The 14,365-nt window shown below is 39.9% G+C and overlaps 1 protein-coding gene across 3 annotated transcripts in view; it reads left to right on the forward strand.

Moving 5' to 3' along the window:
* The window catches only part of WWOX (WW domain containing oxidoreductase), an 887,845-nt gene that overhangs the window by 220,645 nt on the left and 652,835 nt on the right, over positions 1 to 14,365 (forward strand). For all 3 annotated transcript variants that reach the window (XM_036232114.1, XM_016136929.2, XM_036232115.1), the window contains exon 6: positions 5,694 to 5,782. In XM_036232114.1, coding sequence (XP_036088007.1) covers positions 5,694 to 5,782 — 89 coding nt within the window. The remainder of the gene's footprint in view (positions 1 to 5,693; positions 5,783 to 14,365) is intronic.

Here is a 14,365-nt window from a genome sequence, read left to right on the forward strand (position 1 = left end):
TTTCTGTACTTTAGTTTCTCTGTCTGTGAGATGGATGGTTGCTTCTGTGGGGTTACTGTTGGGATAGAGGGTGCTGTGTGACAAGGACTCATATGGCCCACGTTCTGAGATTGCTCCCGTTGGCCACTCATGCCCCACTCTTCTCTATCAGTGAAGAGTGACACAATTTGGTGCATATGATGATGATGATGATGATTACGATGGTGATAAAGGTAAACACAACGAGCAAAGACACACGCAAGAGTGATAGTCATTGGTACCTGGTATAGTCTCCTTATTAGGTGCCAGGCACTATTTCAAGTGCCTTACATATATATTACCTCATTTCCTTATACGAGAAGGAGACGTAACTTGCCCAGCTGGTAAGTGCGGGAACTGGGATTCAGACCAAGGCGGTCTAGCTTGAGTCCATGGTTTTAACGAACACCATTTTCTTTTTTTTTAGATTTAAAACATTCACTGAATTTGGGCACTGGGGTACCATAGCCTCAAAGAGATTCAGTGAGCCTCCTTCTCTAGCTCTTGTGTCATGTGTCGTCTTCCATCACAGAGTTGCTATTGAAACTTCCTTTGAACTACTTACGTTGATTTTATGAAATAAAGGGAGATCATGATTACTAATGTGCTTTATTATGGAAAAATAATAGTCATCACGTTTTAGTAGTGGCCTTCCAAATAATAATGATAATAGTTATTATTTCTGTGCCCCATACCTTACATACATATCTAATCTTTATCTCACCATGCAAGGGAAAAGCCCATTTTCAAATAAGGCATCTGAGGCCCTGGGCGTTCCATTAGCTTCCTTGAAATCACAATGCAGTTCTGTGGTCACACTGGGCTCTGGTTCCAGGTCAGCCTGGCTTTGCTGTCTCTGCTGTGGATGACAACATCTTTCTACTTCTTCATTTAAATACCGCACAATCCCCATATGGTTCCTTTGGTTTCAGGCAGTATCACATCTGAGTCACACTTGGCTAATTCATAGTCATAAAATGGCATGAGAAATCACTCTTACACAACAGCAGCAAGCAACCTCTTTGATTCTGCATTTATAGACCTTTGAATCACTGAGACAGATTTTGAAACTTAATAAAGAATAGACCAACTTGGTCTATTGAGGGTGTCAGTGAACTGTGCCACCAGCTAGTGTACCTGGATCCAAAGAAAATGGAAGAAGAGTACGTAGGTTAATTACTCTGAGTCTGAGGTTTCAGAAGCAGGTGGGCTTCTCAGCCACTTAGAAGTTGCCTGATGTTTCATGCGTAGGATGCCACCTGTGCAGTTCTGTTTTAAAATGATGGGTACTAGCATCTGTATACATAATTTAAAATAAATTTACATTCCTATTTTGCCTGAATGGTAAGCTTGTACTGCCGTGATTAGAGAAAAGAATGAGGATTTAGGGAAGGGTTGAGAGAGAGGCATTAGATAGCATTTTAAGATTTAAGATTCTTAGTATGAAGTTCTTTTCATTAAACAAAATTAAGTGGATTGTTGGATGGATGGATGGACAGATGGACAGATGGATAGATGGATAGATAGGACATGAAGGAAGAGGGGCACACAGAAAGCTAACAGTTTTTTTTGGGGGGGATAATATTGTAGATGTTTTTTTTGGTCTTTATTCACCTATCTTTTAAAAGTTTTTCTGTAACTAATGAAAGTGCAAAGTGAGAAATGACTTGGAATAATCCTGGAGAGGTAGAGAGGACCAAGTCATGGACTTTATATTAGTTGTTACTATTCTTCATTATATATTTCCATTTTTCTTCTTTCTGGATACATGGAGGCTGTACCTTTTTGAAGCTAAGCACAGCCAGCCACATGACTTGCTTTGCCAATGCATTGTGAGCAGAAGCAACTTCTGTCATTGCTGGGTGGAAGCCTTTGAGATCCCATGTGCAATTTGCCACATTCCTTTCCCTACACTGTAGAGGCTGGCGATGTAATAGGAAGTGGAGGTTCCATCTGCCTGGGTCCCTGTCTTCCCATGATGCACACAGCCCCAGCGACCTGGGATGGATATGAAATGTGAGCGACTAAGAATCATTGGTTGTATTAAGAAATGGAGGTTTGGGGAGCTGTTCCTTATCGAAACATATCCTGATTGATACAGAGGCTCTTGTGTGGGTCATGCTAAGGAATCTGGATCATATCTTGTTGGCCAGTGCAAGCTACAACAAGACTTTAAGCTGGGACTTTGTATATGTGTTTTTTTTTTTTTTTTTTTTCGCCAGTCTGAACAGCAGACTCCTGCGAAACAAGACCTAAACTTTTCAGAAAGCATGTGCTAATTTTAACACCTCTTAATAAAAAACTTGCTGGTTCCTTGATGGTGATGGAACATTCTTGTATCTTGAATGCAGTGAAGGTTATATGAAATTATATGTGTGATAAAATGTCATAGACTTATGTACAAAGGTATACAAATAAAGAAAAGAAGTGCATACAAAAGTGATGAAATCTAGATATTGCCTGAGGTCTAATAAATCACACTATGCCAGTGTTGATGTAATGGTTTTGATAATGTGTGTAAAATCATGGGTAAGATGTCACCATTGGGGGATGCTGGGAGATAGGAACATGGGCACTCTGGGGTACTATTTCGCATGAGTCTATAATTAGTTCCAAAAGAAAGTTAACACCAACAAGAAAGACTTCATGACTTAAACCAAGAAAGTGAAATGTGGTCAGTCCCAGATTCAAGGCCAGACTTGGCAGCTCATGTTAACAGACTGAGTCTCTTGCCTTCACTTAGCAATCAGCAGTTTATCCCTCAAAAATGGGGTCCATTAGCCACTGCGTGCTCATTTAGAGCATGTCCCACAATGAACATTTCTATAATGTTGCTAAGTTTCTTAGGTAATCGGAAGAGCAAACGTACGCGCATGCATGCGTGTGCGCGCGCGCACACACACACACACACACACACACACACTCTAATGTTAAAAGCTATGTTTTCCCTTCACTGGCTTTACTGTATTGCACAGGTTTGCTGCAATTCTCAGGGTCAGTTGTAGAAACAGAAACCTGATACCAAGGGCAGGAGAATTACCTGAGTAATAGTGTGTGGACTTGAATCACTGTCCCCAGGAGCCTAGTAACCCACAGCCTGTGGATTAGTCTGTTGAACTACTTGATGGCTTGTGACCCCTTGTTCCCCCTGGATGTGTATGTTTTGATTTTGTTCTTATTGGTAGTGGCAGCTCTATGCTTTGTTTTAAAGTGAAGGGGGAGGACCGAAAGACAACCTACCCACTGTAATTGTATGTATAGAAGAGTGCAAAGGTGCCCACTTGGCTGTGCCATCATTTTCATTGGAAAATTGCTTTTGGGTCCCATCTGGGAATGTTCTTCCTGTTTTATGGGGGAAATATGTATATGCATTTTTATAATATCTTGTAGGATTTTTATAGGATGCTTGGCTGAGAGGAACAATGTTTTTACCATCCCTTCCTCTGCAGAATGACTATCAGACTTTCCTCCTGTGTTGCATTCAAAGTTCTATAAGATTCTATGTATGGCGGTGAGTGTCATGCTCCAAGTGAAACGAGCCTGGAGCCAGAGGAGGTAGGATGAGGGTGAAAGGCCACCTTAATTGCCATGTCTGAATGCCAGATCAGGTATTCGAGCGTTACTGAGGAATAAGAATCTTCTAGGGAAATAAGTTAGCCTTTGACAGACTTTATACTCTGAAGAGATTCTAACCGGCAGATAAACGTCGGTTATTCAGACAGAGAGCATCGAGGGTTTTGCTCCTCATCTGGAAGCCCAGGCTGTCTACGCAGGGTGCAGCTTCATGTCTCCTGGCAGCGATTTCCTGGTCTGTAGGATGAGGGGCATGGCCTTGCCTCTGTGGATCCTCCAGCTCCAGGATCCCTGATCTTTGGAAATTCTAACAAAACCCCTGTGTTGCCACTTTCCTCATTTCCTGGGCCAGGTTAAATGTTTGTGCATCTGCCACTTTTATCTGAGGAATATGAATCTACGTTGACCAACTTGCCTTTGTCACTGATATACTGTAGGATTTGGGGGAAGTCATGTAATCACTTTCTACCCCCTTTTCCTAAAACCAGGACCTGTTAGTAGACATGTCCTGGATCATTCAGGATCTATCAGAAGTCTGGTCTTCTGTGGTCTTCAGGGATGGCCCTTGGATGTTGTGAACAGCATGTCATCCATCATGCTGAATGGTAGTCTACCCAAGCCACCATTGACTATGGGTGGCATCAGGGAAAGAATTTGGCACAGTTGACATTTTATATCTTTTTGTTTAAATTTACTAAATACCTTTTCTCTTCCAGACAGGATGTTATTCTCAAAATTTTGTGAGTAGATCATTACTATTCACCTTTGAAGCTTAGAAATGTTAGATGGCCCAAAGTTAGTAGGCTGCCTCAGCCTGATGTTTGTCGCTCAAAGCTTAGGACTTGGGTTAGAGCCTAGGACTTAAGTGGCCAAGATAAACTGCCACAGATCCACTAAACATCCCGGCACAGTTTGTGTCTGTCCCTGAATGAGGCAATTCAGGTGGAACATGTTCTCAGCAGTGCCATTTGCATCCCCCTTCACAGCATTACAGATAGCTTGTGTTCTCCATAGCCTTACTTCAGAATCACGGTCTAGACAAGATTCTTAAGTTAACCATGTGTTTTTGAGACTCTTCTTACCTGAACAGACAGGTGGCCTGGTACCCTTGGCTGTGTGTCCTTTGGAGGAGCTAGGTCTAAGACCTGATAGTATTTAACCTCAGACCCTGAAGTTCACCTAATCTTAAAAAGCGGGACTGCCTTATAAACACAAGGCAAGTCTGAAAGTCAACCCCGATCTCTCCAAAATTGTGCTAAGAGGCTGTCCAGTGGAACGTGATTACCTCAAAACCTGACTGCTCCAGTCCTCCTAGTTTCTTTGCTAGAGGAACTTGGGCTTTAGTGTCAGATTAACTTGAGGTCAATGCTTGCCACCCCCACTTCTTTCCTCTGTGATCTCTTATAAGATGCCACATTGTAAAAAATGGGAAAATATAGCCCATCTCTCAGTTATTGTGTGGGTGAAATGAGGGGGTGCCTGTAAATGCCTAGCCCATGGCAGAGTCTGAATAGACAGTAGACATTATTAGCATCATTATGGTTATTCAAATGTGTCCCATGTGTCTGTAGAGTTTTCTGGGTTACTAAACCAGGGGATAGAGATTAGGCAGGATCCATCCGTATAAATGAGTCTTGCCTGCTTTTGTACTTTCTATCGATGAGTTGCCTTTAATTTTTGATGCAGTCTCTGTGGAAACATTTCAGAACTCCGATGGCAACTTTTGAGATTAAAATGTTGCCTACTGAATTCTTGCACAAGCCAAGCTTTGTCCTGGTGTTCCCCTATCATTCCGGTTCTTTAGGATGCAGATAGAGAGGAGATCAGTGAGCCTGAAGACCCTGAGGCGCCTCTTCTATGCACGGAGTGAAGCAGCACAACCCCAAGTCTGCAGTATTAGCAGAGTCCCAGCCTCACATCCTCCCTAAACTTGGCAGTAAAAGCCCTGTTCTTCCATTCATTTCAATGATTTATATTCTCTCTGGGCGTCTAATATTAAACAGGGGAATTCCGACATGTTCCATAACACATTTACTGTAACTTGATACAATGAACTAAACTTGGTGTTATTTATCATTTCTTTTTATTTTCTCTCCTTCCAGCATAAAGCCAAGGTAGAAGCAATGACCCTGGACCTCGCTCAGCTTCGTAGCGTGCAGCATTTTGCTCAAGCATTCAAGGCCAAGAATGTGTGAGTGTTCCAGTGGAGGGTTATAGATCATAATATCTCGCTATTGTAATGTCTTTATCAGATGAACACCATTGAGAAAATGCAAGGCTGTTGTGTTCTCTTGGCATCCAAGCAGGAGGCTCATTTATGTTGGCCCCGTTAAGGTGCACCGTATCTTCTTGACTCTCATTATGAGATGTGTCATCCATCTAATAACACCTTCTCAGATAAAAAAGAAAAGACACTATTAAAGCACTAGTTAAAGTGCTTCATAAAAGCCAGCTGATTGTAAGACGCATCCTGATTATAGACGTTTTTGCAGTTTCAGAATTGAGGAAGAAAATATTGTTAATTGCATTCAGGAACAAGAAACCTCAGCTATCCAGTACTGCAAGGGGGCTGAGAATCAGAGCAAGAGAAGAAGGTTCCACTGTTTTGCAAACCTGCGTTGATTTTATGTAGTTCACAAACATGATGCCTCAGGGAGGGGCTGGCAAGCTTTTATGCCATCACACGCTAACCTCTCTTTCTAACGGGGGGGGGGCGGGGGGCGGGGGGGATTGGGGGTGGGGGAGAGGAGAGAGAGAGAGAGAACCAGAACGAATGAGAACGAGAATGAGAGAGAAAGAATAACTTCAAACCCAAAACTAAGGAAAGCTATGGTGGTTAGCTCCATTTTAATTATAATATTTTGTTTCTGAGTGTTTATTTTTACAGTTATCTTATATTTTTTAGGGCAAGCAATACTGTTTTCTCATTTAACATACTGAGAAACTGTGGCTTAAATTTCATTAAAAAATAACTTTATTTAATTTTTTTTCAGTGAATTGATTTAAACATGAAGATTAAGTTAGTAATAGTACATTTGGTGCCAAGGATAAGAGAGTTTTAAAAGTGGCACTAGAGTGGCTGAGTTTGGGGAATACGGATACATGACAAGTTGTCTTTTTTTGGGTTAGGCTCTATTACAACCACTGGTTTTATAGTTCTCCATGCAGACGATGGATGTAAGGAGAGCTGTCTTTAACCAGATATTCAGATGGTAGTATGGAGATCTGAGCCTCTCAGTGCTGTCCAGTAGACAGTTCTTCTTGTGTCTGTCTCCCTGAGTTTCTCACTCAGATCTTTTAGATGGTTAAGAAATCTGCTCTCTAAATCTCTTTCTGGAGTGAGCAAGTGGTCTGAGTTCTTGAGGTTGAAATACTGAGTCAGAGTCCTTAGTGAGAGTGTACCATCCTCTCAAGTGCAGGCTGTGTGTTCCTAGGAATAGTTGGATAACATCCCCAGCCTGCTGACGTGGGTGAGCCCTACTGTGTGTACTCTTTGTAGTGATGGCCTGCGTTAGCTCTATCCCTGGCAGGAGCTCTCAGGAAGCTCTCAGTCAGGGTACAGCAGTAGCTCTTAAGACATTTGCTCACTTATGCCTTCATCATTCATTTACGCATGTGTTCATTTGCTTAACACACATTTAATGAGTGTGTCCAAAGCCCCAGGCACTCTTCTAGGCTCTGGGAAGAGACAGGTGACCATTGGAAGCCAGCTAACTTCAAGCAAGCCATAATCTCAGTTGTCAGCAAGCAGCGTTTTATTGCAAACAGCTGTCTCCTCAACCTAATATTTTTGTGGTTGTTTAAGAGGGAATAATAATAACAGTAACAATAACAGCAGTGGCAGCTCATTCACTGAGTGCTTATTATGGGCCATACACTTAAGAAACCTTTGCATGTATTTTCTGATTTAAATCTCAAGGCAACCCTTTGGGGTAGGTGTTATTTATTATTATCTCTATTGTACATATGAGGGAAGTGTGACTAGAAAGAGTAGGTTTGTTATCTGATGGCACATATCTGGGAAGCAGAGGGGCTGCCCATGTGGGTCGCCATTCCAGGGCTCCACTTGACCACCATCCTCCACCGTCTTTTGTTTTAAATGCAGTGGAAACCAGGATCAGAGAAAGTAGGTGGCTTTCACAAAGTCACTTGGCAGGTTGGTGGCAGATGTAGGATTTTTGTATAGTTCTGAATTTCTTGTACTCTCCCTGACACCACACTGCCCTAACAGGAGCTTAGACGTGTTGCTTCTTTTTCCTTCCTCCGATTCTGTCAGACCCCATTGAAGTGAGCATTTTTGCTATCGAGAGCCAACTGTTACGTAATAGGACTGTCTTCCAAGTCTTAACAGGACCATTAGGTTTTAACTATTAAGTAGTTCCGAAATCATCAAATTTAGCTGCCTTTTGTAATCACCAATCTCAAACTCTTGGAGAAAGCCATCAGCTATTTTGCCCTAATCTTAGATTTTGGCAAATGACTCTGAATTTTTGTAATTCTAGGTTTAGAAACAAGGGTGATTTTCCTTTTAGCAAATTCTGTACCACAGGCCTCTCTCCATATGTTCCTTGAGGATACAATACTTGACATGTTCTAGAGAAATATTGTGGCAAAAATATGCATAAAAAAGCGAGTGATTTCAACTTTTGAAATACTGCCAAAGCGAAATTTCTCCTGGATAGGCAGATGACAGTTTAGTACTTACAGGTCTTTAGATTCTGAGCACTGTCAGAAGTGAATTTAAGTGCTGGTGACTGGGCTGCCAAAAAAACATGTGTAGCTCTGTTCTTATCATCACCTCCCATCTTTAGACATTAAAATTTCCTTGTGTGTAAAACATAATGACAAATGACAGAAAGGCTGCCAGTTTAGAGCCAGTCTCTTTTCGTGCTAGAGGAAAACCCCTTACATTTAAATTCCATGTGGATGCCCCTCACTTAATATTCCATTTTAAAACTTCTCTGTGAGCACACTGGAGGTGTCACCGGGTTGCCTTTCCCTGTGTGTATTCCCTCTGTCCATGTGCCACACGGGGATAGGCAGCATATTGTGTAGCCGGAGACTGAAAAAGGTAGAAACAGTTTCGAAAAGCAAACCAAGTGGACGACACAGCTCACTGCACTACGAAGCCATCTGCTATCTGCTTCCCACCAGGAGGAGACAGGGGTTCAGCCTCTTCTGGGATTCCGCCGCCGCCGCCGCCTCCTCCTCCTCCTCCTCCTCCTCCTCCTCCTCCTCCTCCTCCTCCTCCACTTCTTCCTCCTCCTCTTCCTCCTCTTCTTCCTCTTCCTCCTCTTCTTCCTCTTCTTCCTCTTCCTCCTCTTCTTCCTCTTCTTCCTCTTTTCTCCTTCCTCCTCCCCCTTCTTCAGGGGTAGGAGGGAGGTCATTTCAGATCAGCACTGCTAATGTGATTACACAAAATAATTGCTTCTCATCAACATTTTGTTTATTCTGTGCAAGGGAATGTGCTTAGCACTAATACATGTATTCTGTCTTCAGTTTCTTACAATAACCCCAGGCATTAGTCATTGTTATCTCTCTTTCATGAATTGAAAGGCTCCATCCAACTTTTCACAGTGAGGCTAAATGACTTTCCCTAGTTGACTAAAGGCAATTGGTGGACCCAGATTTTGAATTCAGCTCTGTCTGAATCCAAATGACTCTTCTTTTTGTTACGCCTCACACTTCAGTTATATTTTTTCGGTGTGGATTTCTGTATGGGTATGTATTGCTGAGTAATGTTACTTAGAAATTTAGAAGCTTAAAACCATTTCAAACAATAAATGTTTCTATTCTCTCTCAGTTTGTTTAAATTGGGATTCAGATAAGGTCAATACATTTAATTAATAGGTTTTCCTTCAGTTTCTTTCCTTTTTTTTTTTTTTTTTTAAATTACTGCAATGTATTTGTTTACGGCCTCAGGTTGTCCTCTAGAATTTTCTGTTGCGTGTGCTTCAGTGACTACATCCCTGGGATGTCATTTAATATGTTCTATTGTCATCTAAGTTTCCTGTGAAATGATAGCTAACTCTAGAAGCTTGAACAAATTTCCATTTCATTTATTTTGGCAAGAATAGGCCGTAGGTGGTGGTGAAGTCTTGCAGGCAGAGGACATCTGTGCCTAGTTGCTAGAGCTAGTTCTCTGAAGTCTCAGCACACCCTGACCAACCCGTTCCTGTGACCACTCTCTCTCTCTGTCTGCCCGCCCTCATTTTCATTCATTTATTGTGTTATTCTCCACTGACTCTTCTGGGTGGTCAGCCCAGGAAGGCCCAGCCGGTTTCCAGACAGCTCTCCCAGGAGTTGGTGGTGGTGGTGGTCGGCCAGCGTGTCTCAGGTCGAATTATTTTGGGCATTACTGGAAAGTTCCAAACCAAAGCCTGTGGTAAGTCTCAACCAAACTGAGTTTTGAGGGATATTTTTGTTTAAACTACAATCCTGGAGAGCAGCCAGACTCCACACTGCCTGGCCGGCAGAGGCATCCATCAGAGTATGAAGTGCTGGGACCCATACTGATCATTCAGACCAAATATTGGGATTTTCTGTGATGGGCTCTGAAATGATGGTATGCTGTTTGTGGTGTTTTGATATATTTTAATCCATAGTTCTAGCTGTTTGGTTTACTGAGAAGCACACCTTTTGAATAGAGCCAGAGACAGTTTAATAGCTAATAAAAGTAGGAGCTCCATAAATATTTTTTCTTTTTCAGATAGATAATGTTTAATAGTTTGGGTTCCATATGTCCTTGAAATAATGGATTCCTGGAATTTTAAAAGTTGTTAGTGTTACATAATATGGGAAACTCATGCTTTGATCCCAGTTCTCAATGAGATCTCATAATACTGACCTAGGGCTTTGATTCATCATGGAAGTTAATTGAAATTGATAGCAAGTTCATAGTAACATTACACATGCATCTCTAAAGGTTTCTAGATTCCATTGTTGATCATGGATTTCTACTTTCTCTTCTCAACTTTCTGTCTCCAGCACAAAAATAAATTAGGCTTTATTTCACTTAAAAAATAATACAAGATAATAATATTTGAAATTAAAGATTTAAAGAATAGTTTTCTATCTCCTCTTTACATTTTTAAACATTGAGGGAGAAAAAATTTTAACAAAATTATGTATTTTCTCTTACTAAATTACTTTCAGAACTTGAATCTACTAATCTCAGATATAATATTCTTGGATTCTTCTCCTAATTTTGCTTTTTCAAATCCTTCTGTGGAAGTGTGTGGGCTGTAAATTGTAAATAAATTCCAAATTTTGAGAGATAAATTACCCTGAAGACCAATGTGTAAATTACAGCTTAATCTTTGTTTTTCTCTGCTCAATTTTAAGTAGAATGTTTTAGCCAACATATCTGCATGACTCTTTTCTCAACATGAGAAATCCATTTCTGGTTTGCCTAACAGAGGATCATGTTACTTTTTCTACACAGTATGAAAACTAAAAGAAAAGAGAAACAGAGTGGCAGATTTTAGCTATAATGAACTCTCTAAATCTAGATCTCAATTATGACTTTTTAAGGGAAAAAATTTAAAAGTATAGAAGTTAATTTTTTCCCATCTTTACATTTCTGTCTTAAGTTATTGAAAAATCATATTGTGAACCATTTACCATATCTAGAAACATCAGTGAAGAGCACTTCCAAGAACATTTTTTGTCTTCTGAAGATTAACCCTTTAGGCATCAACTCTTTTTTATATAATTCTTTAAAAATACTTCTAAAATAGATTATATACTGTCCTTCCTTATTAAACAAAATTTGTATTCGAAGTAGTACAGTATAGTGCAGGGGTCAGAAAACTTTGTAAAGGTCTAAAGAGTAAGTATTTTAGACTTCTAAGGCCATAATATCTCTGATGCAACTACTCAACACTGCTTATGTAGCATGAAAGCTACATGAACAATATTTAAACGGATGAGTTTTACAATTAATTGTTTTGCAATTAAACTTTATTTATCAAAACAAGTGATGGGTTAGATTTGCCCAAAGGCCATAGTGTTTCAATGTCTGGTATAGTGGAAAGAATACAGGATTTTAAGATCACCTGAACTAGATAAAGATCCCAGCTCTACTACTTACTAGTTGTATGGCTTTGAGCAAAGAAAATGGCAAAGAAAATAATCTCTGGGCCTCACTTTCCAGATCTATATAAAGTAGATTATCACTTATACCTTTTAGAGTTGTTGAGAATAGCTGTAAAGCATGAAATAACCAGACACAGCTAAGTGCACTGTCCCTATGACTGTTATTAACATGTATTTATTTCTTACCTTGATCCTCAAATGATTAGAGAAATTTCTAAGAATACATACATTGTGATTAAATAGAAATAACAAATACAGTTAAACAGGGAAAGGGGATAAAAGTGAACTATTAAGATGTGATCTTAGAGGAAGAGTGGGTCTCATAAGGCCTTTCACAATCATTAAACATTGAGCCTAAGAATGAGCTTTGCAATGAGCTGGCAATCAAGAGAAGAGGTGAAATCAACTTTCTGTTGCTCCAATCTATAAGCATGATGAGAACCAAACAGAAATGATTGTTACTAGAGTGAGGATCACAGAGCATTTATCACTCTACTGAGCATTTTTCCTCTTATTCTTTGTTGTTGAAGCCATGGACCTGAGGGATACTTCATTCACAGTGCTCTTTCAGAGTAAATGGCTAGATTATTTTCTTTGCCATTGCTACATCTGTTTCTCTTGGCTTTGGGCAACTTTTCTAGGTGATCAAAGTTGCCTTGAGAGCAACTTGCTTTGAATAATTGAGGTACAGTGGGACATATGAAAATAATGCACTTATATATTCTGGGATCTCAAAGTACTCCACATGTCTTCTTTTTCCCTCCGTTACTATTTATTTTTAATGTTTCCCCCTTTACTTTATTATTTATTCTGTGCTTTCAACGGTGCCAGAAACTGGGCCATCTCCCTTCTCTCCGCACCTTATCTCTCTTGTACAATAGTCATGAAGCTTGAGGACTTTTTGATAACTTTGAATGATCATGACCTTCAAACAAATCTTTGGTAGAGAAGAAAAACTATTAATTAGGGGCCACATCACAATTAAGTTTGTCAGAAAAAAATTTCAGTGAATATTCTTGCCATCGTTAAAAGCCATCACTGCTACTGACTACATGAAAATGTGTTAGAATTAACCACAATGGTATTTGCAAATTAAGTTTTGATTTTCCAACAGAATTCTAGGTTCAGCCTTCACTGTCATATTTTATAAAATCAAAGTGATGTATATTAATTAAAGACACAAAAAAACTTCTCCAAAAAATCCCAGTTTTGGAGGGTGAATATTCTGTGGTTGCCTGTTCACACACTTGCCATCCCACCAATACATACAGAAGCCGATGTGAGGTCTTTAGCTTTAGCAAAATTTTTCTGAAAGAATCAAATAAATATTTGTATAAATATCTATATAAATATTTCACCCTCGTGAGCCAGAGGGTCTTTAGCAGCCACTCAGCCTGTACTGAGTGAATCCCGAGTGTTGAATGAGACCATTGTAATGCAAAAGTAGCCTCTGCTAAGAATAAATGACTGGACATGGCTGTTTTCCATAAAGCTTTATTTGTAAAAACAGGAATTGGATTGGATTTGGGATTTGGTCTGGTAGTTGTGGTTCACTCATCTTTGGACCAGATCCCATTGTCCCTTGAAATGTAATTCATTTTAATAGTATTCTGTCTCACTATGAGAAATACATGCTATTTTTTCTTAGAAAATGAGTTACACACGGTCAGGTCAATATGAATAAGTATATGTAGCCAATGTTGTGTACATAGTCAATTTTAATTCTCTGCAAAAAGTACTTTGTAATATTTAGAGACTGATAAAAGAGATAGGAGTTTGAAGAACAGCATGCTGTGGTGAGTTTTGGAACTATCACCATATGGGAAAACAGGTCAGCTGTGACAACTGAGTACTGTTTTAATGATGAAGACACTGAAGCCCTAACTGGGGCTTGGAATGATTTAATGATGATGACGGTGATAGTAACTGTTAAAATTTATCATCTATTTATTATGTGTCATACACAGCTAAGCTCTTATATGCTATCTTATTTTTTCCTCACAAGGACTCCGAGGGTAGGTCAAAAATGGTAGAAGATTGGCAGTGTCTTAAGGTTCAAGCATATTTCATAGATCAAGAAATTGAAGACAATAGAGATTAAGAACTGTGAGCAAGGTCATACTAGCTAGTTGGTAATGAGTCTAGAACTTAGTCTAAAATTTGTTCTCCAACTGAGCTTAGCTTAGATGGTAGTTTGGAGATTCAGAAAGAGCTGCCACTTTTGGGAAGTGCTTCATGTAGGGCACATTGCCTCTGAAGGAGATTTGTCCCATTAATAGAATGGATGACAACTCCTGCCTACTGGGACAATTATTAAGGTCACTTCAAAGTTGAAGAGGTTGCTTCTTCCAGCCATTTTCTATCACTAAGAAGAAATCGTTTTCTGAAACATGTGAAAAAGAGGTTAAACAAACCTAATAGAAGAGAGGTCCACTCCCTCATTTAAGGTATTCAGGCTGTTTTCTACTAAATATCTAGAAGGTCTCTGCGGAGTCAATTTAAGCAGAAATGGCTGCTATTTACTCTTGTTTGCAGTCATATTTATACATTTACTCCAAATGTCAGTGTTCATTTTCCCTTAGGTCCTACTTGCCTTCATGATGATACTGATCAGATAGACAGGAGAAGACCAAAGGGTCATTTTGCTATTTACACGTCAGAACTGCCAGAGTGATTG

The sequence above is a fragment of the Rousettus aegyptiacus genome, unplaced genomic scaffold (genome assembly GCF_014176215.1).
Source record: "Rousettus aegyptiacus isolate mRouAeg1 unplaced genomic scaffold, mRouAeg1.p scaffold_m13_p_14, whole genome shotgun sequence".
Lineage (NCBI taxonomy): Eukaryota > Metazoa > Chordata > Mammalia > Chiroptera > Pteropodidae > Rousettus > Rousettus aegyptiacus.